We start from the raw sequence: 24,143 nt of genomic DNA on the forward strand, positions 1-24,143 counted from the left end.
TGGAGTTGTACAATGGAGAGACTAAAGGCTGCCTTCCCCGGTGCCCATAAAAAGGCAGAGGTGTGTGAGATGATGGGAAAGATCCTTAAGCCTGTGGCCAAATTACTGATCTCAACTTGATTGGATGATGTGATTTACTTAAACACTCTGAGCCTCAGTGGTCTCATCTGTAAAATCGGGTTAACGCTTTTACAACACTTACATCACAGAGCTGTGAGGAGAGCATCTGGAAAGCTCTGAGCAAAAGCGAGATCTTGCCCCAATTCTAACCCCTTTTGCCTTTCGATCTACTTGATCACCCCTCTAGTAGGAGCCGGGACCTGGCTACGCCCACCCGGGACCCCCAGCGTCCACGCGGGCCGAGCGCGAGTGCGCGCGCCCGTGGGGAGGCGCACCGGGAGCATCCCCGGGCTTTGGAGAGCGTCTCGTGCTTAGACGGCCCCACCCTTTCTCTGGGAACTAGAAAGCAGCCGGAGCAACAAGCAGCCGGAGCCTCCAGTCGTTCTCCTGCTCCTTCCCCCACCCCCCACTTGGCCAAAAGCTTTTTTTGGAAAAGAGAATTTTCCTGGGAGCCGCTCTCCGGGACGCCCCGCCACCGACAGCCCTCTGAAGCCCCGCGCGGGGTCCCTGCGTCCCGGCTGCAACTCTTCTGATCCCCAACCTCCTATGAAAGAATAACTAAGCCGCCTCTGGGGGAGGCAGGCGGGCTGCTGTGCAGGGCTGGGTGGGCTTCCGGACGAGCTCCCCTTGAAGAAAGGGCTCAGACCTGCGGGAGTCTCCGGTCGCCCGTGATCACAGAGAAGGGAAGTCTCCTTTAAAAAAAAAAAGAAAGAAAGAAAGAAAGAAAAAAGAAACACAAAGCCCTCAGCTCCGCCCAGCGCAGCACTGGGAGGGTAGAAAAAGCCGGGGGCCGCTCCGGCCGGCTGCTCCCGCGCCCACATCCAGCCCTTCCCTCCGACCGCGCCCCTTCAGGTCCCGGGGATGCCCTTGTGCTCGGCGGCGTCCCCGTGACCCGCGGGCCGCGGAGCAGCCCCAGAGGGTCGGGCGGCCGCGCGCCCGAACTTCGGCTTCTGACGCCTAACTTGGAGGCAGACTGTACTTCATTAAACACTCGGAGGAGCCCAACTCGCCAGTGGGGGGAAGAGGGGAGCTGGCTGCCGGGGAGACTGTCAAGTGCTTTTTAACTCGGAAAAGCAGCTCCCCCCCCCCACTTCTTCTCAAGCTTTTTTCCCTTCTGCGGGACGGAAGTGGGACAACCTGTCAGGACGTCGAAATCCTAAGGCGTCTGGAGGTTCCCCAGCCGTCTCCGCCCCGCTTCCACACCTCCCCGTAACGACAACCTTTCGGGTTGGGGGGGGGCGTAAGCTCAGTGGGCTGGTGTGCTGGCTGCCGAAAGGCTGAAAATAAACTCGGGAGCTCTTTGGCGTAGAAAGTTTAGTTTTCTCTGCTCACCCCCCTCACACTCCTTCCCCACTGCCGCCACCTCCACCCTCCTGCTGCCGCTGCCGCCGTGCCGGGAAGAAAAAGGGGGAGGGGGCTGGCGGCGGGGGGAGGGGGCGCCGGCGAAGGCGGAGGCGGGGACGGGATGCCGGGAGCTTCCCGGTCCGCCTCGGGCGCTCGCTCCGAGCCTCAGACCCGGGCTGCCTGAGTAGCCGGCGCCACAGTTGACCTCGCGCTCCGCCGGCCCGCCGCAGAGCTGAAGAAGACACTGGAGGAGGAAGAGGAGGAAGAGGAGGCGAGGCGGGGGGCGCAGCAGCCGAAGGAGCCGGGGAGTTCGCATGGCCGCTCCCAGTTGGCGCTGTCCGTGGTGCTGATCGAGCTGCTGGGGCGAGCCCGCTTCGGGCGGTCCGGGGGGGATCGCGCTACCGAGCCAGAACCCGGGCCGGGAGGAGGAGCGGGAGGCGGCGGCGGCTGCCACCGTGGGCGATGTGGCCGGCTGGGGCGGGCAGCAAGCTGCCCTGTGCCCGAGACTCGGCTCTCCGGCGGGCGGCTTTCTCCGGGAACCTCACGGCTCTGCCTTCCCACCTCGTGCCGGCGGGCAGGAGCGTCCGGGTTTTCATCAGCGCCAATCCTGAAGGTAACTGGCTCAAGGTCTTCACCTCTCCCCTCTTCGTGGCTCGGTCTGTCTGTCTGTCTGTCCGCCTGCCGGTCTGTCTGTCTGATCCGGGGAAGCCGGAGCGTGGCTCCCCGGACTGCCCAGTTCTTTCTCCTTCCACCCTCCCCTTTCCGCACAAAGCGGCTGCTCCCTCGGGCATGCTGGGGTTTGTGTTTTTAAACCAAACTACTTTTTCCTTTTCGCTCCCCACATCCCCCCACCCTTTGCCTGCTTCCCCCAGGACCCGCACACATGCCACCTGGCGATGCTCCGAATTGTGGCTGGCAGCCCTGGAGCAGTCGGAAGTGATCCCGGAGCCAAGTGCAGGGCTCCCCATCCCCACCCCCACCGCGTCCCCTTCTCTCTTTCTTTAAAGGTGAAGCCGTTTCTTGCCTCGGCAATCCCAGCCTCAAGTTGTAGCTGCTGTCACTCCCCAGCTCTGCAGCAGGATCTGTCTGGGTTCCAGCTCCTGCCTCCTTTCCCACTTGCCCTGCTCCAGTAAGAACAGATTCATCTTACTTCCTAATAGGGTCATCGCAGGGTGGCCCCGCTGCCTCCCGTGCAGATGGAGGCTTCCCTGGCCGAGGCTGAATTCGCCCTTATGTAGGGAATGCGACCTTTTAGCGAAACCGAAGCAGAAGACACGCGGCTGAAGAGAACCGGTGTGAGGGGGATGGGGAGAGGATGGCAAGGGTGGCCCATTCGGAATCTTGGAGGAAGGAAAAGATGCAGGGGGGTGGTTGGCGCCTGACTCCAAAGAGACATTTTATTTCTCTGGGCCAAATCGAGTCACTAGATTTGTTTAACTGCTTGCTTGTTCTAAAATCCCGTTCTGGATCTGCTCTAGATAGTGCTGGCCCTGATACCGATAACGTTCTTGACTCTGTGGTGTCCTTTCTTAAGCTTGAGGTAGCTAGCTCTCTTAATGAGAGCTCCCTCAGTACTTGTTGACTCACCGCAAGTTTCTCTAGTGCGATAGGAATCAGTCCCTAGCTGGTAAATGTTTGTCCTGATTGTCCGGTATTAGTTTCGTAGTCGCCTCCCATATCTTCCTGTCTCTATTGCTAAATGTCAACTCATTTGCAGTCGTTGACTAAGTGGGAAAAGATGATCTTGGATCTATATCTTAAGGAATTTTCGTTTCCCAAAGTGATAGTTGAGTAGTGAACACCAAGTATAAAGGACTGAAAGAACCTTTCCTGGTCTGCCTAGGATTTAGTTAGTGCCCTCTTTCTCCTTAAATTACCTATCATATGTTCCTATAGAATCTAAGCTCTGTTTTTAACTGGATTTAGCTTTTGTGTGTTTTATTTTGTTTATTTTTTTAGCTCCAGCCCTTAGTATAGTACTTAGGGTATAGTAGGACTGTATTAAAGGTCCCAACTGTGAATTCATTTTTACAGATGAGTTACTGCCTAAAAGAATTACTAAAGAATCTGCTAAAATAAAATAATAATAAATTTAGCTTTAACAATTGTTGAATACCCCACTTATTTAATAACAGCCTACATTTGTACAAAATCCCCAGCTTTTTAAAGCCCTTTCCCCATAACAGCTCTGAGAAAAAGTGCAATATTATTATCTCCATTTTTGAGATGAGAAACTGAGATTTTTGGAGCTGAAACGAGTTACTTCTTATTACACAGGTAGGATCTTAGCAGAATTGGATTCTACTCCACTCTTCTAAGCTTTCAGTCACAGTCACTACTGTTCCGCTTGTGAGCAGGGATGACAAAAAATGGGTAGCTTGTTAAAGTTCCATTTGACTTATAAAATAATGAGTGTGCAGCAAAAGTTTCTAGCATATCTTTAAAATTATGATAGAGAAGTTATGTGAATAATGAAACAGGTCATGTACATTAATTAGTAATGAAAGGTAATAGAAGAAGAATTTTACTTAAGAGGAGAGGAGCACTTAAAGTTCCGTTAATGTTTTAGTCAGGCTTTCCTAAATGAGTTGTATGGCATACAGATGTCTAAAAGCATTTTTTCAAATGTGCTTAGAATATTCTTAAGATATGTATATTAACTCAGAAAAAGAAATATTTGAACTATACAGTTGGTTTGCTTTAAGGAGAAAAGTTGAAACTAAGTTTTTGTAAATGCACATTAGAAAACTAGTAAAAAGTTCTGGTAAATTTTATTTTTACCTTTTAAGTGGAAATAATTTGGAATGCTGAGGATGTTAGTAAAATGTATTGGTCACAAAATGTCCTCATTTAAACAATCTATTAAGTGGTCTAGTGATGAAATATTATCTATGAACAACTGCTGTTTTTCTTTAGAAATAACGTTGACTTTTTAAAATATGATAAAGCCAATTATCTGTTATTACCATAGCAATACAGGATGATAGAATCATAGTCTATTAGAATTAAAAGGGATTGTAGAGCTTAAAGAGTGCAATCTTCTTATTTTACAGAAGAGAAAACAGAGGTCCAAAAAAGATTGTGACTTTAGCTTGTTTTAGAATACAATAAGTTCATTCTCCCCCAGTTTTTAACTTATTGGCAGTGGTAAATTTTTAATGAGTTAATATTGAATTAAGTAATACAGGAACAAATTTTATTTTATCATTTTTTAAATGATTCCTCAAAGTAGCTATATTACATGGTAAATATTGGTTTTGGTGCATATATGAGATCATTAAATTCCTGATTCTAAGCAAGATTCCCACTAATAGCATAGAAGACTTAGTTGTGTACTAACTCAAGTGAAGGTTTGATCTATGTAAGAAACTCCTTGTTAATAAAAAACATATTCTGGGCTTGATGGTGCCAGCATAGCTCCTATTAACAATTATTTGGCATTTGCTGCCAAATTCATGAAGATAAAATTCAATATTTCTATTAACCTCAGGGAACGAGAGGGTGGAATACTAACTAATGATCTTATCGCACATCCTTGACCCCGACAAATTCCATGTGGCTTTTAATTATCTTAAATGGGAAGCTCACCTGGCAAAGTCCTACAGCCTTGAATTTTAGTAGTATCAAAAGGGAGAATGGTATATTGGATGAAACAGAGTGAAATAGGTTTCTTCTTATAATCTGAGTGTGACACCTTGCAATCTTAGTAACAGCTCTTTCTGAAGAGCACTGTATGGCAAGCTTTTCTTGGATACCATTTAAACACACAAATGGTAGTGTGTTGGTAAGATCAATGACAAAATTCTCAGCCAATTCTAAAGATATTCTCAACTGTTAAATTAAGTCAAGGAATGTTATCTTTGTTTCTTTGTAAAAACAGCGTAGTTCTAATTTATTCTCTAAACAAAAGCTTCTGTGTGTTGAATTAGGTTTGCTGCTCTGATAATCATGCCAAAGGCTCTCTCAGCGTTATTGATTTAATATGTAGTTGTTTTAAAAGGTTGGTCTGGCTGGATTCTCTCCTCTAAGTCAAGAAAGGGACAAGCAACAAACATACACTTTTCCTCTTTCGCTTACATTCTCAGAGCCATTCAAACTTATGCCTCATTTTGATAGTAACATATTATAGGGTACAAGCCACCAGAGTAGCTCTTGCTACTCTGAACTAGTGAACTAGAGTTGGACCATTTCTTCCTGCAAATACCTTTATGTGTATACATTTGCCAAAAGATCCCAAGAAGCCAAATGTCAACTTAACATCTCTGAATCATTTCTTTCCTATCTTGCCTTCCATCTCTAGGCCATAGTTTTGCTATTCTCTGGCCCAAGGGGCCTAATTGAGTATTTCAGTATTGTGCCTGAATTCTGTTTTCTGGGTGTGGGTGCTAGGGAAATAGCTCCCTAGTGAACAATAAAATATATCAAATTCAAGCCCATTCCCCATCATATAGAGGAAGAATTATATTTACATTGTGATGGTATTATTATAAAACCATAGAAATTGGACCTGAAAACTCATCTGGTATAATCTCCTCCTCAATGCAGAAAATCCTATCATAATGTTCCTAAGATGTGTTATATGTAAATATAAATACCATACCCCAACATATTAATCACAGGGCTTGAAGAGATTTAAAGATTGCTTCACTACAAGATGTTCTCAAGTTTATTCAGTTTATATCTACATAGAGAGAGAATGCAGGTTATTCTTTCCTGGAAAATAGGGAGACATACAAAATTTAGATAAGACTTGAGCTGTGCCCTTATGGGACTTATAGCTTAGCATGCAGAATATAACCCATATAATATGTGTAATACACACACGCGCGCACGCACACACACACACACACACACACACACAAGTATAAGACAAGTGTGAACTAAATGTTATGTGAAGTCCAAGGGAAATAAAATTTCATGGATGAGATGGCATTGGAATTAAACTTTAAAAAAAAAAAGTAAAGTTTTACTATTAGGGATAGGGAAAAGATTATGAATTCTCAAAGGGATTGATTCATTTGTGTCTTTGTGTTCTCAGTGTTTACCATAGTGTCTGGCATGTTGTTATTCATTTATTTTTCAGTTGTGCCCAGTTTTTGTGACCCCATTTGGGATTTCTTGGCAGATACTAATACATATCTAGGATTTTTTGGAATTTACCATTCCTTCTCCAGTTCATTTTACAGATGAGGAACTGAGACAAATAGAGTCAAGTAATCTGCCTAGGATTATAAGTATTCTAAGGCCATATCTGAATTCAAGAAGATATCTTCCTGTTTCTAAACCCAGCACTCTATTCACTGTGCCACCTAGCTGTCAACTTGGCACATAGTAAGCATTTAATAAATACTTGTTGATTGATTAATTAATGGATGGTAAGTAATCCAATTTGGCTGAATATAAAGTGTATAAAGCAGAGTGATGTGAGATAAAGCTTAAAAGATAAATGACCAAAGATAGAGGCTGAATTTAATTCAGAAGGTAATGAGGAACCTTTAAATGGTTTAAGGTAGTAAAATACTATGAGTATATTTATGGGTAAGGAAGATAAGTCTAGCATAAATAGAGGGAAGAAAGTATAAAGTTAGGAAAAATGTGTCCATGGTTTCCAAACAAGAACTAGATTTAAACCTTCCCAATACAATGATTACAAAGCACAGACAAAATACTATACTACAATAACCTTGCACACTATTTGATTCTTGATTCTGTCAGTTACCTAGATTAATATTCTGGAAAAGAAAAGAGGAGTTAGCTGTCACTGAGAACTATTTTTCTTCTCTCTCCCTATCCCTATGCTGTCTAATAAAAGTGTTCACCCCAAAACATATATTATGTAGATGATAGATAGATAGATAGATAGATAGATAGATAGATAGGTAGATAGATACTTTTTAGGGCCATGCAAAGACAGATTACATGGACAGAAAGCAGGTATGATCATGCTTAATAGAAATGTGGAAAAACATATTTAATTGCCCTACTTCAACCCTGTCTTTTGGCTTCTGAGCAATACATTTTGTATCTAAGGATTATTCAGATAGCTTGAGTACCACCAGTATAAAAAGAGAGGTATGTTACCAGTTTGTATTATTCGTACATAATCACTTTTCTTGTCTCTATCTCTCTGTGTCTCTCATTCTCCCTTTCCTTTTTTCTCATTCCCATACCTTTTCATTTCATTTCTTTTTCTCTCTCCCTCCTAATATTTCTGTTTCTCTGGATTATGTTATATTTTTTATGTTTGTGAATATGCACACACACACACACACACACACACACACACACATACAAATACTAACAATATGCATATACATATGAAAATAAGATGCTGGTAGTGTCTGCTGACCATTCTTTGTGCCAGCAGATTAATATCAGGCTTATAAAGTTTAGGGTGAATTTAGCACCTCTTCACCAAAATGTGTCTTCCCAAACATCTTCAGTTCCATTTCCTACTATTATATATCATTGTGACAGTTGAAGAGAGATATGAAATCAGTTTAACATAATTCAGATACAACCTAGTAGTGAATAATATTAGAAATAATGGTTCAAGAAGAGAAGGCAAATTTAGTTTGCAAGAAAAACATGTTGAGCTATTATTTTTTATTTAGCACTCAACACATTAAAGGTGTTCTTTAACCCTTTTAGATAATCAGTACTACTTATTTTAATTCAATAGTTGAAGAAAATTGATATAGTATGAGGTTAAATGACTTATCCAAAATCATAATCTAATGTGAGATATAGTGATGAGAGTTTGAAAGAAATGGTGTTAGTTATTAAACACAGAACACTCATTCTCTTGTATTAGTACAGAGCTAATGGCCTAGGATGATGTTATCATATACCATGACAATAAATATGGTTAGCATTTAGGGGGACCCCAAAGAAAGTGTGACCTAGACTATAAACACGTTTTGCTATACTAATAAATCAAACCTAACAGCTTACAGATAATCCAATTTCTGCTACACTGCAGGAATTGTATCATTCATTTATAAAAGTTGAATCATCAAGAATGAAATGCAAATAAGCTTTGCAAAGACTTCCTATAAAACATTTATGACCCCTTGTGGTGGCAATTCTTGTGGGGGTATTGGTTGGATGACATTCAACCTAGGTTTAATTCCTTCTTTTTTACCTGTGTGACCTTGAGCAAGTAAATTTATTTCTAAAAGCCTCAGTTTCCTTATCTGTAATAGAAATATATTGTGTCAAAAGAGTTATAAGATCCCTAGAAGCTCCAAATGATGCAGCTAGATGGTACAGTGAACAGGGTCTTGAGTGAGGAACAACTGAGTTCAAAGCTGGCATCAGATGCTCATTAGTTTTGTGATCCTGAACGAGCCATTTAAACTTCTGTTTGCTTCAATTTCTTCATCTGTAAAATAGTCATAGTACTTACCTCCCAGAGCTATGATAAGTATCAACTCAGATACTATTTTTATCTAATTTTTAAAGTGCCTAGCACATAGATGCTACATAAATGTTCACTCTTATTATCATTACTCTTAAATCTGTGTTGCTATTTATTGCCACTAAAGTGTTATGAATTTTCTCAAATTGTAATATTGCTGCCAAAGTCAGATTTTGAAAAACATTTACGTGAACCCACTATGTACAACATACGCAGACACAATTCTTTCTCTTCTATAGCCAAGTTTATACAAGTTTTACTTAAATATTCTGGGACAATAGGGATATCTTGCAATTGTTTTTGTTGTTTTAATATTTAAGTCCAAATTTGGAAGGGGAAGAGAAAGTTCTCTGAAAATAGATCATACATGATCATGGAAAGATCAATCAATTGCTCAATCAGCAAACATGTATAAGTGTTTGCTTTATGTCTGACACTATGTTCGGTTCTGGATATAACAAATAACAAATCCTTGTCTACCCTCAGAGAACTTACGTTCTGCTAGGATGCTCACAAATAAACAGAGTAAATTTTTTTAAAACTGCTTAGTGATAGAAAGGTATTAGCAACTGAGGGAACAATTTTATGAGACAGCACTTGAGCCTGGCCTTAAAAGAGACTAAGCATTTCAAGCTTTGGAATTCAAGAAGGAAAACCATTCCAGAGATAGAGGAAAGTCTGTACAATAACATCTGGAAACAGGAGGTGGGTTGTGGTATATGTGGTATGTGTGGGAAGAGCAAAGAGCCTGATTTAATGGGATACAGACATACCTCATGAAGGAGATCATGTGGAATCGGCCTATAAATATGGACTGAAACCATGAAAAGTCTTAAAATGCCAGATTAATTTGAGTATTTGTGGTAGCTGTACAAAAACTGGATTAGAGAGGTAATAGTTTGGATCAAGAAAAATAAATAATATTTATTTTCATGTGAAACAAGTGACAAAGTTGACCTTCAGTGACGTTATACAAAGCAGTATCACCCCTTTCTTCTGCTTCTCCCATTCTCAGAGAAGCTTCCACTGACACCAACTGGCCTGGTTAAATAGACCTAAATGAAAGAGGAGCTCAAAGTAGGACAGAGAAAATGGAGATAACATCAGTAAGCAAACTCTGTACCTGTTCTCTAGGGTAAACTTACTAAGAATGTTAACCTACTAAGGGATTTATTGAATATATTAAGGTATATCTTATACTGGGGATCATAGTATAAATTCAAACAAAGTCAATTCAGACAAAATAATAATAACTGACATTTATAATCTACTTTGAAGCTTTTAAAACTTTACATATTAGCTCAACATCTATGAGTATTGTTCTCTCCATTTTTCATATGAATAAAGAGAGGCATAAAGAAGCTTGAGTTGTCATAGAATTAGCAAATATCTGAAAGGAATCGAATCCACATCCAGCAATTTATCCATTGCATTACTTTGCTTCTCCCCAGTATGCTCAAGAAAGTTCATGACTACCACTATCCCACTGTCAGAAGGAAGACTAAAATCCAATAAGTTCCAAGTCTAGACAATTAATTTAGCAGTAGGAGTAAATGTTCCTAAAGCATAATTCTGCTCTTCCTAAAGCATAATTCTGCTCTTCCTAAAGCATAATTCTGCTCTTGAGGCAGAATTAGAAAAATCAGTCATTCAATTCAGAAAACATTTAAGTGCATATAATGTATAAGGTGTTCTACTGCCTGCTGGGAATATAAAGATGAAACAAAACATTATATCCTCTACCTCTGGAGTTTAAATTCTATTAATAAGTATTTGAAAAAAACATCCTTCATTGATTATTGATATGTGAAGCACTAGATTTCAACTCCAGTTCTTTGAGAAATCACAGATTTGGAAGGAATTTTAGTCACTCAGAGTTGTTCTTACACAATTTTGTTGTTACTTTGTACAACTTTAACTTGTTTCTGCTCATTTCATTCTTTCTTAATTATTTCAGTAAGGTCTTTCCATGTTTTTCTGTTCAACCTGTAACTAAATCATTGATCTTCTCTAACTATGACTCATCTACCTCCTTCTTGAGATCTTTGACAACTAATTGGCAAGTAATCCATACCACCTATGTAGGCCCAAGAAATAACTATAATTTCTCCCCAGATACAAGAATAAAAATTGGTTTCTGGATGAGGGCATCCCATACACTGCTAAAGGGTTCCATCTGCAATAATAAAGAAGACACCATAGAAATACTGGTTTTCTGGGTTCTTTCAAAATTAATACTCAACCATGGGGTATAGAGTGATATAGTTACAAATATGTTAAAAAGTTATGTGGAAATTAATACTAGTGAAGATAAGAAAATATGGTGTGTTGCTACTTGAAATGAGTTGCCACTAATAATAGGAATGTGGATCTAAATGGTTGCAAAGCTCATTAATAAAAAGTGAAATTTTAGGTGAGGTAAAACCAAAATTACAAATATAAATAGTTTAAAATATAGTTAGCAAAATGGGAAGAAAGGGTTTATCTAGAGGTTATAAAAACCCTAAGATAGGAACCTAAAGAGGTCATTATCTTATTTATCTAAAAGTGGTTTCAAAAGAAAAGCTCCAAATATGACTTGTATCTTCCAAAGAGCATTCTGGAATTATGCCTAAAGAGATTTAAAAAAAAAGAAAAACCTATATATCCTTTGACCATACAATACCACCATTAAGTCTGTTTCCCAAGGTGATTAAGGAAAATAGGAAATAACTCAGATGTTCTAAAATATTTATAGACACTCTCTTTGTAGAGGCAAAGAAGTGGAAATTGAGGGGATGCTTATCAATTGGAGAATGGCTAACCAAGTAGTGGTATATAATTGTGATGGAATTCTACTGTCCTATAAGAAATAACAATATGATTGATTTTAGAAAAACATGGAAGGATAAAATAATGAAGAGGAAAATGAGCAGAACCAAGAGGATGTTGTACACAGTGGCAGCAATATTGTTCTTGTTTGTCCTTTGTTTTCAAAGAGGACCATGGCATCAAGGAGGTGATGTCATGACATGTAGGTGTAAAGGTATGATATCCCATGTGACAAAGGGGGAAAAGGAAAGGAGAGAAAGAAGAAAGGAAATAAAGAAGGAAAAAAGGAATGAAGGAAGGAAAGAGGGGAGAAAGGAAGGAAAGAGGGAAAGAGGGAGAGAAAAAGGAAGGAAGAAAGAATGAAAGGAGGGAGTTTTCCAACTGACCAATTCCAGTTTGTGAATGCTAAATTATTTTGAGTACTATAAATATTCAAATCAATTACAAAGGCCTTATGAAGGAAGATGCTATCCACATCCAGAGAAAAATGGATAAATATGGATATATATATGTGTGTGTGTGTGTATATGTATATATATACATATATATATATTTCCTTCCCTTTCTTTTCCTGCCAATTGATCACTATATAGCTTTGTAATAGTTCTCATGATTTGCTTACTTCTTTATCAATTCATGTCATACCAGATTTTTTTGAAACCATCTTCATCATTTCTCATATCACAGTAGCATCCTATCACATTTCTATATTATAATTTGTTTAGCCATTCCCCAAATTGATGGGCATCCTTTCAGTTTCCTTTTTTTTTTTGCTATTGCAAACAATATTGCTCTAAATATTTTTGAAGTTATCATGCCTCTTTTCTCACTATCATTGGTATATAGGTCAAATAGTGCTATAGCAGTGGTCTCATTGGATCAAAGACTATGTATACATGGCTTAATAGTTTTGGGGGATCATACTTTCAAATCTCTTTGTTGAATGGCTAGATCAGTTCTTAGATCCACCAGTAGTGCATCAATGTACCTATTTTCCCACAATCCCATCCAGCATTTGTCATTTTCCATTTTTTTGTCACTTCTGCCAAAATGATAGGTGCAAGGTTAATATTATGATTATTTTAACTTGCATTCCATTATTATTAGTGATTTAGAGAATGTTTTTGTAGTTATTGATAACTTGGGTTTCTTTCTCTGAAAACTACCTCTTCACAAACTTTGACTATCATTTTAAGAAATCATTCTGATTCTTATATAAACAATGAGATCTTTATCAGAGAAGTATGATATAAAGATTTTCTCCTATTTACCTGCTTCTCTTCAAATTTTATCTACATTGAGATTTATTGTGTTAAAACTTTTTAATTTTTGGTAATAAAAATTGTCCATTTTACCTTCTGTGACCCTCTCCATCTCTTGCTTGGTCATGAACTATTCCTCTATACATAGAACTGATAAGTCAGATAGACTAACAGGTAACTTTTTCCCTTTGCTCCTCTAATTTGTTTCTGATAACAGCGTTTGTCCATGTCATATACCCATTTTGGAGGTTATCTTGGTGTATAGTATTTGATGTTGCTCTATACCTCATTTCTGCCAGATTGCTTTTCAATTTTCCCAAAAGTTTTTTGTCCAATACTGACTTCCTTCCCCAGTAGGTGGGATTTTCTGAGCTGAACTGAATTTATCAAGTATTAGGCACTTCCTTTTTTTATTACATACATATATTGATGTATATATATATATATATATATATATATATATATATATATATATATATATATATATATATATATATATATATATATATATATTTATAAACACATACAATATAAAAGCACATTTATCAGTTTTTCTCTGGATGTAGATAATATCTTCCTTCATAGGGCTCTTTTGTTTCTGTGTATTATATACTTCTTCTGTTTCTGAATTAGTATCAGATTATTTTGCTGATCAATACTATGTAGTATAATTTGAGATTTGGTATTTCTAGGCCCCCTTCTTTCCCACATTTTTTCATTAATTTTTTATTTCTCCAGATGAATTTTGTTATAACCTTTTCTGGCTCCATAATCTTTTGATATATTATGACACTGATTAAGTAAAGCAATTTAGTGAATATTATAATTTTGATCATATTACCAACTTATCTACCAATAATTAATATTTCTCTAAAAAAAGAAATCAATTTTTATTTGCATAGAGAGTGTTCTGTAATTGTAGGGGAATTTGGTAGTTTTTATTTTCTATAGTTGTTTTAAGTGGAATTTCTCTTTCTATCCCTTTTTTTCTCAAGGTATCTGACAAAGTCTCCTATGTTACTCTTTTAGAGAAGGTAAACAGATATAGATGTGGGTATTCATGTAATTAACAGAATTTGGGAACAATAAAATGGCCAAACCCACTAGGTTGTGATTAATGGTTTGACACTTGAAGAGGTCTCTAGTGAAATATCTCAAAGATTGGTGAGTGCTTGTCCCTGTGCTCTTGATTATTTTATCACTTTATTTGATAAAGTCATAGTTTATCATAGTGACAGAAGAAACAGAAGTAGCAAAGTGGAATTAGTGGAAGATGCATCTAGATTCAAGTCCTGCCTCTGATACTGACTGCCTTAAGCAGATTTAGAATTTAGAAAAGTGACTCAATAATAATATTTATTGGGATTTAGAAAAGTTATTCAATTTCCCTGATTCTTAGTTTCCTCATCCATAAAATGGGAAGGTGGAAGTTGAAGGCCTCTACGTATCCTTCCAGACTTCAGTCTATGATTTTCAGTGTTTCTATACTGGAGACAGAAGGGATAGTTTACATGTCAAATGATAGAAAGAAAATCTTAAGAAATGGGCAGAAAGAGGCTAAAACTAATAGAGATAAGTGTAAAGTCTTAAAATATGGATTCAAAAAATCTATTTCTCAAGTATAAGACATAGGAAATATGCTAGGTGGACAACATTTCATTTGAAAAATATTTGAGTTTTACTGAACTTAGACTGCAAGCTCTATGGCTGCCAAAATACTGTGCATAAAGAGAGTCATCCTGTCCAGAACTAGAGAGGTGATTTAGTACTGCTGTTCTCTGCTAGGACTGGGTGACATTTGGAGTTTTATATTCATTTATATGTGCCACGATGTCTGGTGTTTATTAAACACCAAATAAATGCTGATTGATTGATTTTCTTTCTCCAAGTTCAGCATTATCATATTTACATACCTTACTGTCTCAAGTCTAGGCTGATACAGTCTCAATAAAAAGAACTTTTTCCTGCATATTTCACTTAAGAAAACACTGGTTTAAAAATATTGGTGAAAAAAGTGTTGTGGCAAAGAGTTGAGTGAAACACTGTGGTTCTTGACATGATGCAAGAAAATTTTAGAAATATTCTTTTTATTGTCAATGTCTTTGAATCCAAAATATTCCAAAGGGCTCATCACTGCCATGGTTAAAATAAAGGACAAACAGCAAAACATGGATGGCAGGTGTCATTCCATGAATGATGACAGATGTGACCTGGTTTCTGTGAACTGATCTTCATTGAAATTCCCATATCTTCTACTTTGTGTAATATCATGAAATGGCTGAAACTGACATTTTTTTCATGGATCATATTTCCACCAGAGAGAATAGAGTGCTTCTGACACAGATTTATGGAGGAGTTGAATTTTAAAGTATTTCTTCAATGGAAAGAAAGATTTGGTTCATTTTTGGTGAACTAGGTGGTTTGGAGGTAGACTGGAGCACTCCATTAAGTGGACAGTGAGTAGATTGTTGCTACTTGTGAGTTATCTTTTGTTTTGTTTCTGCCTAGGGTAGAAAGCACAACCTAGCAGAAAATGTATTAAAAAAAATTGATGAGAAACTTGCTTGCTGACATTTGCAGAACTAATAGCATCTCACAGTCTGCTAAAGGAATGAAGGAATTGGAAACCATTAAATTAGTTCAAAATGACATAGTACTGGGGAAAGCCTGAATGCATGCTCAATCAAATTTCAATTGTGGGCTCCACGGGAATTCACACTTAATTGAAGATGTTTAATAAAATTTTAGCAATCATTTATTAAATGCCTACTACGTGCAAGGTACTTTGCTGGAATATTCTGAGATCAGAATGAAATTAAGAAACCTTTGTCCTATGAAGGTCATTAAAGAAATGATGTGAAATTGCTGCCTAAAAAAATAAATATTTACGAGTACAAGGAGAAGGGATTGAGAGCCAATTTCCTTTCCAAATTCTGGTTGTCTCAGATATTCAGAAGACTATGGTATATACAGAAATCCTTGTATAAATAGAAGGCAGAGATGGTTAATGGGAAAAAAAGAGAAAGAAAAAATTCAGCTATTCCCTTCAAATAATCACTGTCCCTTCTTTAAGTTCCTGCTACCTTTAGGAGCAATGATCTGAGAGCAGACGGGCTCTTATCTTGAATATATGAAGAGAATTAAGAAGACTTTTTTTTTAACCATAAAAGAAAATGAAATAGAGTCTTTGATTCAAATCACTTTGAAAACACTTCAAAAGTATCTGAATGGCAAGTTTGTTTTTTTTAATAAATTATTGTGTGTTCTTCCCTCTCCTAAAGTTGAGCTGCCTATGTAATATTCTGTATTTTTATAAAGAGACCAAGGCTACAAAATATATTCAACTTCATATTTCTAAACATTGCTTCAAAAATATAAAATGTTCATTCAGATTCAAACTAAATATTGTTACTATAGATTTTGACTTCAAATGATAGGCAGAAACTCTTAAGAATCTGAATTCAAAGATAGTTTGTCAAAAAATAGCCCCAGCACTTTTAACCACCATTATAAGTGATTTCCTCTGTGTACATGATGTTCAGAAAAATCCTTATATCCCAGTTCTTATGTTTTTATGTAAAACAAAATGTACTAATTCATTCTAATAAAGATTATTCTTGAATTTTCTTGTTTTGCATCTATAAAATATATTTGTAAAGGAATAGCTAGATGCTTTAGCTCATCTCCTACCATTTTTAGCAAGTCAAATTCCCAGCCCTCACTGGAAACCCAACCAGATAGAAGTGTAATTGGGAACTATCTAACAAAATAAATAAAAATACACTATAACAGAGATAATATTAATTTTTAATTTTCTAAGTTATTATGTGGTTTGCAGGAATCTATTTGAAATCATTATTCTAGATCACTACTCTTACACTGTCATTCAATAAACTTTTATTCTGCTCTGTCAGCCAGAACCACACCATCCGTATGTGGAACCATCAGTTACAGCAAGTAGAGAACTTCTGAATGCTGTGGATAAGTTCACTTACCTTAGTAGTATATTTTCTAGCAGCATGCAGATTGACAATGAGGTAGACAGATTGCCCAAGCTAGCTCATGGTTTGGGGGGCTGTGAAGGAAAGTGTGGGAGAAAACAAGTATTAGACTGACTATCAAACTGAAGTTTTCAACAGAGCAATTGTGCTGACCTCATTGCTGTAACCTGCGAAACTTGGACAGTCTGCCAGTGCCATGGCAGGAAACTGATTCTCTTCCATTTGAATTGTCTTAGGAAGATTCTAAAGATCATCTGGCAGAATAAGATACCGGATGCTGAGGTACTTTCTCAAACTAAACTCTGAAATATTGAAAATCTACTACAGGGACTGCAACTCTGATGGGTTGGCCAGGTTGTTCAAAAGTCAAACATACACTTGTTAAAAAGATTATTTTATGGAAAACTCACATAGGATAAGCATTTACATAGGGGACAGAAAAAGCAGCACAAGGATTCTCTCAACGTCTATCTTAAGAACATTAGAATTTATTTTATGATATGGGAAACCCTGCCATAAGACTACTTAGCATGGTATGAACCCATCATAAAAAGTGCTGTGCTCTATGAGCCAAGAAGAAAAGGACCGTGAGATGCACAAATTTAGATTATCTATCCAAAGTATTCACATGGACTATTTGTGCCCAACCTGTGTAAAGCATTCCTAGTTATATCAATCTAATCAACCACGGTCAGATACACTTGACTCTAATATGGTGATGTTATTTTTGGTCTTTTGGAGAACAAATAACTCACTGTTTAAAAATCTATAATTATATTATACCACCTTCTCACCATTCCTATCCATGCTTCCAGAATTCTCCCACTTTCAGCAAGGACTACAGCATCTATTATAGACTTCTTCACTCTCCTATCATCATCCTGGAAATATGTTTCTAATCTCTCAACACTTCAACCTTGCAGGTCATTATTTTTCTTAGTATCAATAAGTTCAAGTTCCATTAAATGTTAACCACCCACCAGAGTGATCCCAACTTAAAACCTAACCTTCACTTGGAATTGCCCACTTTCTGAAACCTGAACTTTGAAATTCCCCTCAACTACCAAAAACTTCTTCCATTCTATTTCTTCTGTTTACTCTTCCTACTACCTGACCTGTTCTTCATGATCATCAGTCTCTTGAAGTCATAGAACAAGATCCCCACAATTTCTCCTTCTATATTTCAATTCTTCTCCCTTTTCACCCATTCTATCCTTTCCTTTGTGTGTGAGAGATAAGAAGTACTTTTTTTCCCTTGTTCATCCTTTCCCTTGATTTTATCCCTTCCCAACTTTTTAGATTTATGTCAGTGATTCCCCCTATTTCTTGCTAGGCTAAAATACTTAGCCCTCCTCCATGATAAGGTCCAGTGCTGAAATGTAGAACTCCCAGTTTGGAAGAGCTATTCTCCTAAAACATCCAAACTGGTTTCTCACACTGCTGTCCCTCCATACACACACACACATATGAATAAAAGTTTTATGCAAAATCCTCTCTCTTTCTATTGCTTCCAGGTGATCACTACCAGACCATTGCCATTCTTCTGGTAAAATGAATCTCTTTTTCCTCTCCTTGTGATTTTACTCTGAATGTTTTATCCTTGCTCTTTCACTAAAACAGTCTTTGATTATCCACTCTTAAAAATTGACAAGTCTTTTTCTGGACCCCCATCCCACCATCTTCTCTCACTAGTAAAATTCTTTTTTATCATCCCACTGCTAATAGCATTGATTTATAAATAAGAACATTCTGAAAACATTATTTGCATTACTCTCCCACTTTCCTAGTTTTCCCTTTACTTAGATTACTTAGTCCGTGATGCTCTTTGCTTTCTCAGTGGCAGTGTCCAGTTTTTTAAATAAATTAAAAAGGCAAACAGAAAGATTTATTGCTCTATCCAGCTTTACAAAAACAATATATTATTTCTTAATCCTTCTTTGCTTTCTGAAACTCAACTCATTTCTCTATTACTCAACTTACCAGTTCTCTCTTTCCCCTTCCCTTCCTCCAGCCCAAAGTCACCCTGATTCTAGATATATTAATCAAGAGAGATGGTATGAGTTGCTATCTGAAAGCATTTAATTTTATTTTGCTTTGTTTGCAAGTTGAATGCCCTGAAAACTAGCTTTATCCTCTCATTTTCCCTTTAAGAATTATTTTGTGGATTCTTTCAGTTTTATTCTTCATGCTGTTATGTTTACTCCATTTTGTAATGTTTTTTTCTTTTAATTTGATATGACCTTACACTTTTTATGCATTCTGATCCAATCCCAAAGAAAATTGAACTGAATGACCTGGTTCTAGGATTTTAGAATTTTTCAAATTGTTTTAATGCTTCAACCAAGAATAATTAAATACTTCTTAGGGCAACATTATGGCTCTGATTAACATGCAAATAGCACTTGTTATTTACTTGAATCTTTAAGTAGAAATTAAGTAGAGTGACTTGGGTTCCATGGCACCCCAGGGTAAAAAAGCAAACCTCCACAAGCATCTTAAGATATTTTCAATTTTGAGGAAAGCATGATACTCAACATCAGTTGACATATGGTGAACTGCTTTCTCAAAGTTTTGAGATATGCCAACTTATACTTTTGGCTACAACTATAGCTTCTCAAACTTTCCTGTTTATGAGATTTTTATATAAATACTTGTCACCTCTCTGGGTCCACCAGCCATCAAATTTTTTTCTAAACAACTACTGTTATCAGTCCATAAGTATTAATTAAGTTATCTGGCTCTAACAACATAAATCCAAGGAACTGTTAGCTATTTTCTTTAGAGTAGGGACCCCATGAAAAATTTATTTAAACTCTAAGAACATCATAAATTGAGGTTTGAGAACCTCTGTATCTATGATATCTTCTGATAAGAAGAAAGTACATCTCATCTGTATTAGACAAGCTGCTGATATGGCAGTAGAAGACAATTGTAAAGAAGTTTTCAAAGAAAAAATGTTAAATACAGCACAATTGATCTCCCATTCCATGTAATCTAGCTCCAACTAAACTTTTCAGCCCCAGTCATCTTTTAAAAGTCCCCAGATCAGAAACCATGCTCTAGAAAACTTACCCCCTTCAGTTCTAGCATATGATCTGTAGGTCCTCAATGTCCTGTTTGACAGGTACTTTATATGATCCTTTATATAGAACCTCTCCCCTGTCACATACCTCCACTTCTCAGTTCTGCAGCCACAATCAAATCAATACTGCTATTGCTACTAGAAAGAGTGTATCAATCTATTTCCCCATGGCTCCACTTACTGTCATTCTTGTAACTTTCCAAACCAATATATCCCTCCCTGGCCAATAGATGGTACTTATATTATATGTCTTATCTCTCCCATTAGATTATAAATTTCTAGATAAGAGAGCTGCCTTTGCTTTTGTATTTATATCTCCAGTATTTAGCCTGGTGGTTGGTGCACAGTAATTGTTTACTAAATGCTTTCTCATTCTCTCATTCATTTGAAACAACTGATACTCATAATTTACTATTACATGACAATACATAATTTCTACCTCAAAATTCCCTCTCTTAAACTAATTTTTTATTAAGAAAAATGTCATAATGAAATAGAAAGTAGAGAAGAACTGTGAACATTCTTTCTGGTGTGGAAACTTTCCTAGTTTTTATTCTTCAATGGCATCAGATAAAAATTCCCCAACATCTCCACTTTGTAAAATCATCCCTGACATACATAGTCTTAGATCTGGTGTAGATTTTAGGTTTGAGAGTGATGGCCAATAGCATTAGAGTACCAAAGCACATAAGGAATAGTCATTTGTTATGGAATATCTGTTGTTCTTATATTCAGTGATAAATCCAGTTAAAGGGAGAAAGAAAGAAATATTGAAATGTGGAATAACGAGAGAGATTAGAGAAAACAGAAATAGAACAAAATAGAACAGAAGAAAGTCCAGAAACGGTCTGCAAGAGAAATGAAAGGAGTAACAATCTATAGTACCTACCATATGCAGGCATTGTGCCTTGTTTTGCTGAGGCAGTTGGGGTTAGGTGTTTGTTTTCATTACTCTTTAAAATTTACTGAACTGCCACCGCTATACTTATCAAGTAATACTCTTTGAGAAGCCCTTGAATGAGATAGCAATCACATTTTAAACTCAGGTTTTTACTGAGGAATATTAAGACAGAGATTCCAAGATGGGGATGGGGAAGAGGGAGTTTAACTGAATGTCTAACAACATACAGGTCAGTTCAGGTCAAACTAATGAACTCATTTAGCCCTAAAAAAATTGGTCTTAATTCATACCAGTCAGCCAGCCCTAAATCTAACAGAATATTGCTAGTATTTCACTTGATTTAGCACAGGGTGAGCCTGACCTAATTTAGATGTGATAATTGATTTTTTAAAGCAGTCCCTTCAAATAGACTAGGAATTTAAAACATAGAAAAGTTAAAGAATCCCAAAGGGGTTAGGTATTTTTAAGTAATTCCATAAGAACCTAGAGTTTTGAAGGATTTGCTCTGAGATTTTTCATATACTTCCTTTTCCCTCAAGTAGAATTGTGACTTCCTGATCCCATGATTTCTGGGTTTGTCTTTGTATAACCAGCTGACCTTTTTCCTAAATAGGTCACCTCATCGTGCAGCCAAAAAACTTGGTGTACTGGGGATTTTTGCCCAAGGAGATTGAATATATTTTTATCTGGATGTGTCCATATGTCAAACAGATATTTCTATTTGAATTCAAAAACTATTCAAGCTATAGTATTATATAATTTCAAGTTCAGGGAAATTAAAAAATATTGGTTGTGAACATATGATTTTTTTTAAAAGAGGAAAGCTGAAGTAAAAATGATAAAGGTGAAAATAAGGTTTCAAAATATATTCAAAATTGGAGATAAAATAACATGAACTATTTTTCCTACTGTAATCAATGACAGATTTGAAATTTTCTGCATATATAATAACTTTTCCTGATGCAATTCTAAAGACAATGATGTGGTTAAATAATAATACCTAGTATTTATGTAGTGCTTATTGTGTGCCAGGTCCTATGCTAAAAGCTTCAAATATTATCTGTTTAATCCTCAAACAACTCATAGAGAGGTAGGTGCTATTATTCCCCTCATTTTACTCTTGAGGAAACTGAGGCAAACGAACTAAGTGACTTACATAAACTAGTAATTGTTTGAGGATGGCTTTAAACTCAGGTCATCCTAACTCCAAGGGTATATTTGTGTGTTCTCTCTGGGTGTTCATATATGTTTTGCTATCAATACTACATGATAAAGGAAAGTGACATATCATGGAGGCAAAAGTGTACTGCAAGTACTTTGTTTTCACCATCACTTTATTTCCATAGCAATAATTATATATTCATCCTGTACCTAGATGACCTCAATAAAGAGTCAATTATTAGGGAATAATTGGCCAGAAAGCAAATGTATTCTTTCTATGAAATGCCTTAATTATCAAAAAATTGAGAGAAAATCGAGGTTGGATCAACACCTTACTTATGTTGACCATATTTATCACCTAAGCTTGGGTGAACTTGATGACCCCAATGGAAACCCTGGTGCAAAACAATCATGTCAGAGAATGGAGAAAGTGGAACATTTCTCAGAGGACTGAAACCCAATAAAACAATAAAAACAACAATACAAGAGATGTCAGAGGCAGTACATGATTAATTGTCAAGTGAGTGGCGTAAAAATGAGTGCTCTAAGTTCAGTGCAGGGAGAGGTCTGAGGAGGTTTCAAGAAGGAAGAGTGACTTAAGGTAAACATTGTAGGGTTAGTAAGATTTGTTTTTCTAAGCAAATCTGGAAGAGACACTTTTTTATTTGTATGTGAGACAGAAATCACAGACGTACATAATCCTCATCCAGTGTCTTTCACTTATTTCTTTATTAAAATCTACCATAAATATTATAGATATTAGAAAATGAACTTTTGACATAAATCATTTTTTTCATTTAACAAGTATTTATTACTATTATATGCAAAGTTCAAAATAATTTGAGGTTTTAGAAGAGGAAAGAAACTCAAGTAATCCAGTAGACTTCTCTTTCAGATAAGGAAAATGAGGCACAGAGAGAAATAATTTTCTGAAGTTCCATAGTGAGTTAATGGAAGAGTCAGTTTCAAGGTGACCTTTAATCTCCTTTGCAGCTCAAAAATCGATGGTCCTGTGGACCTTAATGCTCAAACTCTAAATCCAGTGCCTTTCCATTACACAACATAGCCTCTCTGTGATGTCATCCTCTCTGTTTCCAGAGATATGGAAAATTCTAACTCCATAAATGGATACAGTGAGAAGAATGTCATCTTTGGCTAACTTGACACCACACTAGTCCCAGGACTTTAGTACCCACTGATAAGGGTCCAACTACTCATTTTACTTTCATCATTTTAATACTTTAGGGGAATTTTCAACCTAGCTGTGTTTGTAAACTAGAGCTTTATTTAATTTCCTTGGATATAAAATGATATACAATATGGTCAACAATTTTCATATGCAAATTTAATATAAGCTTGACTTGGGGATACACCCAGATAAAATATATATTTAATAGATGCAAAAGGGTGCTACTTGATTTAAAAAAAAAAGCAAAGATAAGGTTATATTAGCTATCAAAAGGCTAAGTAAAAAGGAAATTGGGTCTGAGGCTAGATTGTAAAGAACATCGAATGTTCTGTGGATGAATTTAGATTTTTATAGGAGGCAAATGTAACATTTTAAAAAGAATGGCACAATTGGAGGTGTTCAGAATCTTTAAATTGTGTGGATCTCAGTGCACAAGACAGTGGATTAAGCTGGGTTGATCTACTATAGCCTTTGAGATGGAGGAATACTGAGAAAAAGATTTATGTTTTAGGGAGAGGGCCCTTTATGGATTAAGGATTAACCCTCTCTGCTCTTCATTGACTAAAAGAAAAAGCGGAAAGGGGCCTAAATGCACAAAAAGTATTTATAGTAGTTCTTTTTGCAATGACAAAGAGCTGAAACTAGGGAGATAATCATCAATTATCAGATGATCAAGTCATGACACATGAAAGTAATGGTATACTATTGTGCTAAGGGAAATTAGAAAAGACATGTCAGAGAAATCTGGAAACATTCATATAAAAGTACAGAATGAAGTAACCAAAACCAGAACAAGTGATTCTGACCTTGACAAAATGACAAAAAACCTTGATATACTTAAGGATACTGAAG

At 37.1% G+C, this 24,143-nt stretch overlaps 1 protein-coding gene across 1 annotated transcript in view; it reads left to right on the forward strand.

The window, feature by feature from the left end:
• Positions 1–208: 208 nt before the first annotated feature.
• Positions 209–24,143, forward strand: part of NWD2 (NACHT and WD repeat domain containing 2) — a 166,444-nt gene continuing 142,509 nt past the window's right edge. The window contains 1 exon segment of the mRNA XM_074272508.1: positions 209–2,077. Within this exon segment, the coding sequence (XP_074128609.1) occupies positions 1,927–2,077 (151 nt within the window). The 5' untranslated portion in view covers positions 209–1,926.

Source organism: Sminthopsis crassicaudata, chromosome 6 (genome assembly GCF_048593235.1).
Source record: "Sminthopsis crassicaudata isolate SCR6 chromosome 6, ASM4859323v1, whole genome shotgun sequence".
In the NCBI taxonomy this organism is placed as follows: Eukaryota; Metazoa; Chordata; class Mammalia; order Dasyuromorphia; family Dasyuridae; genus Sminthopsis; species Sminthopsis crassicaudata.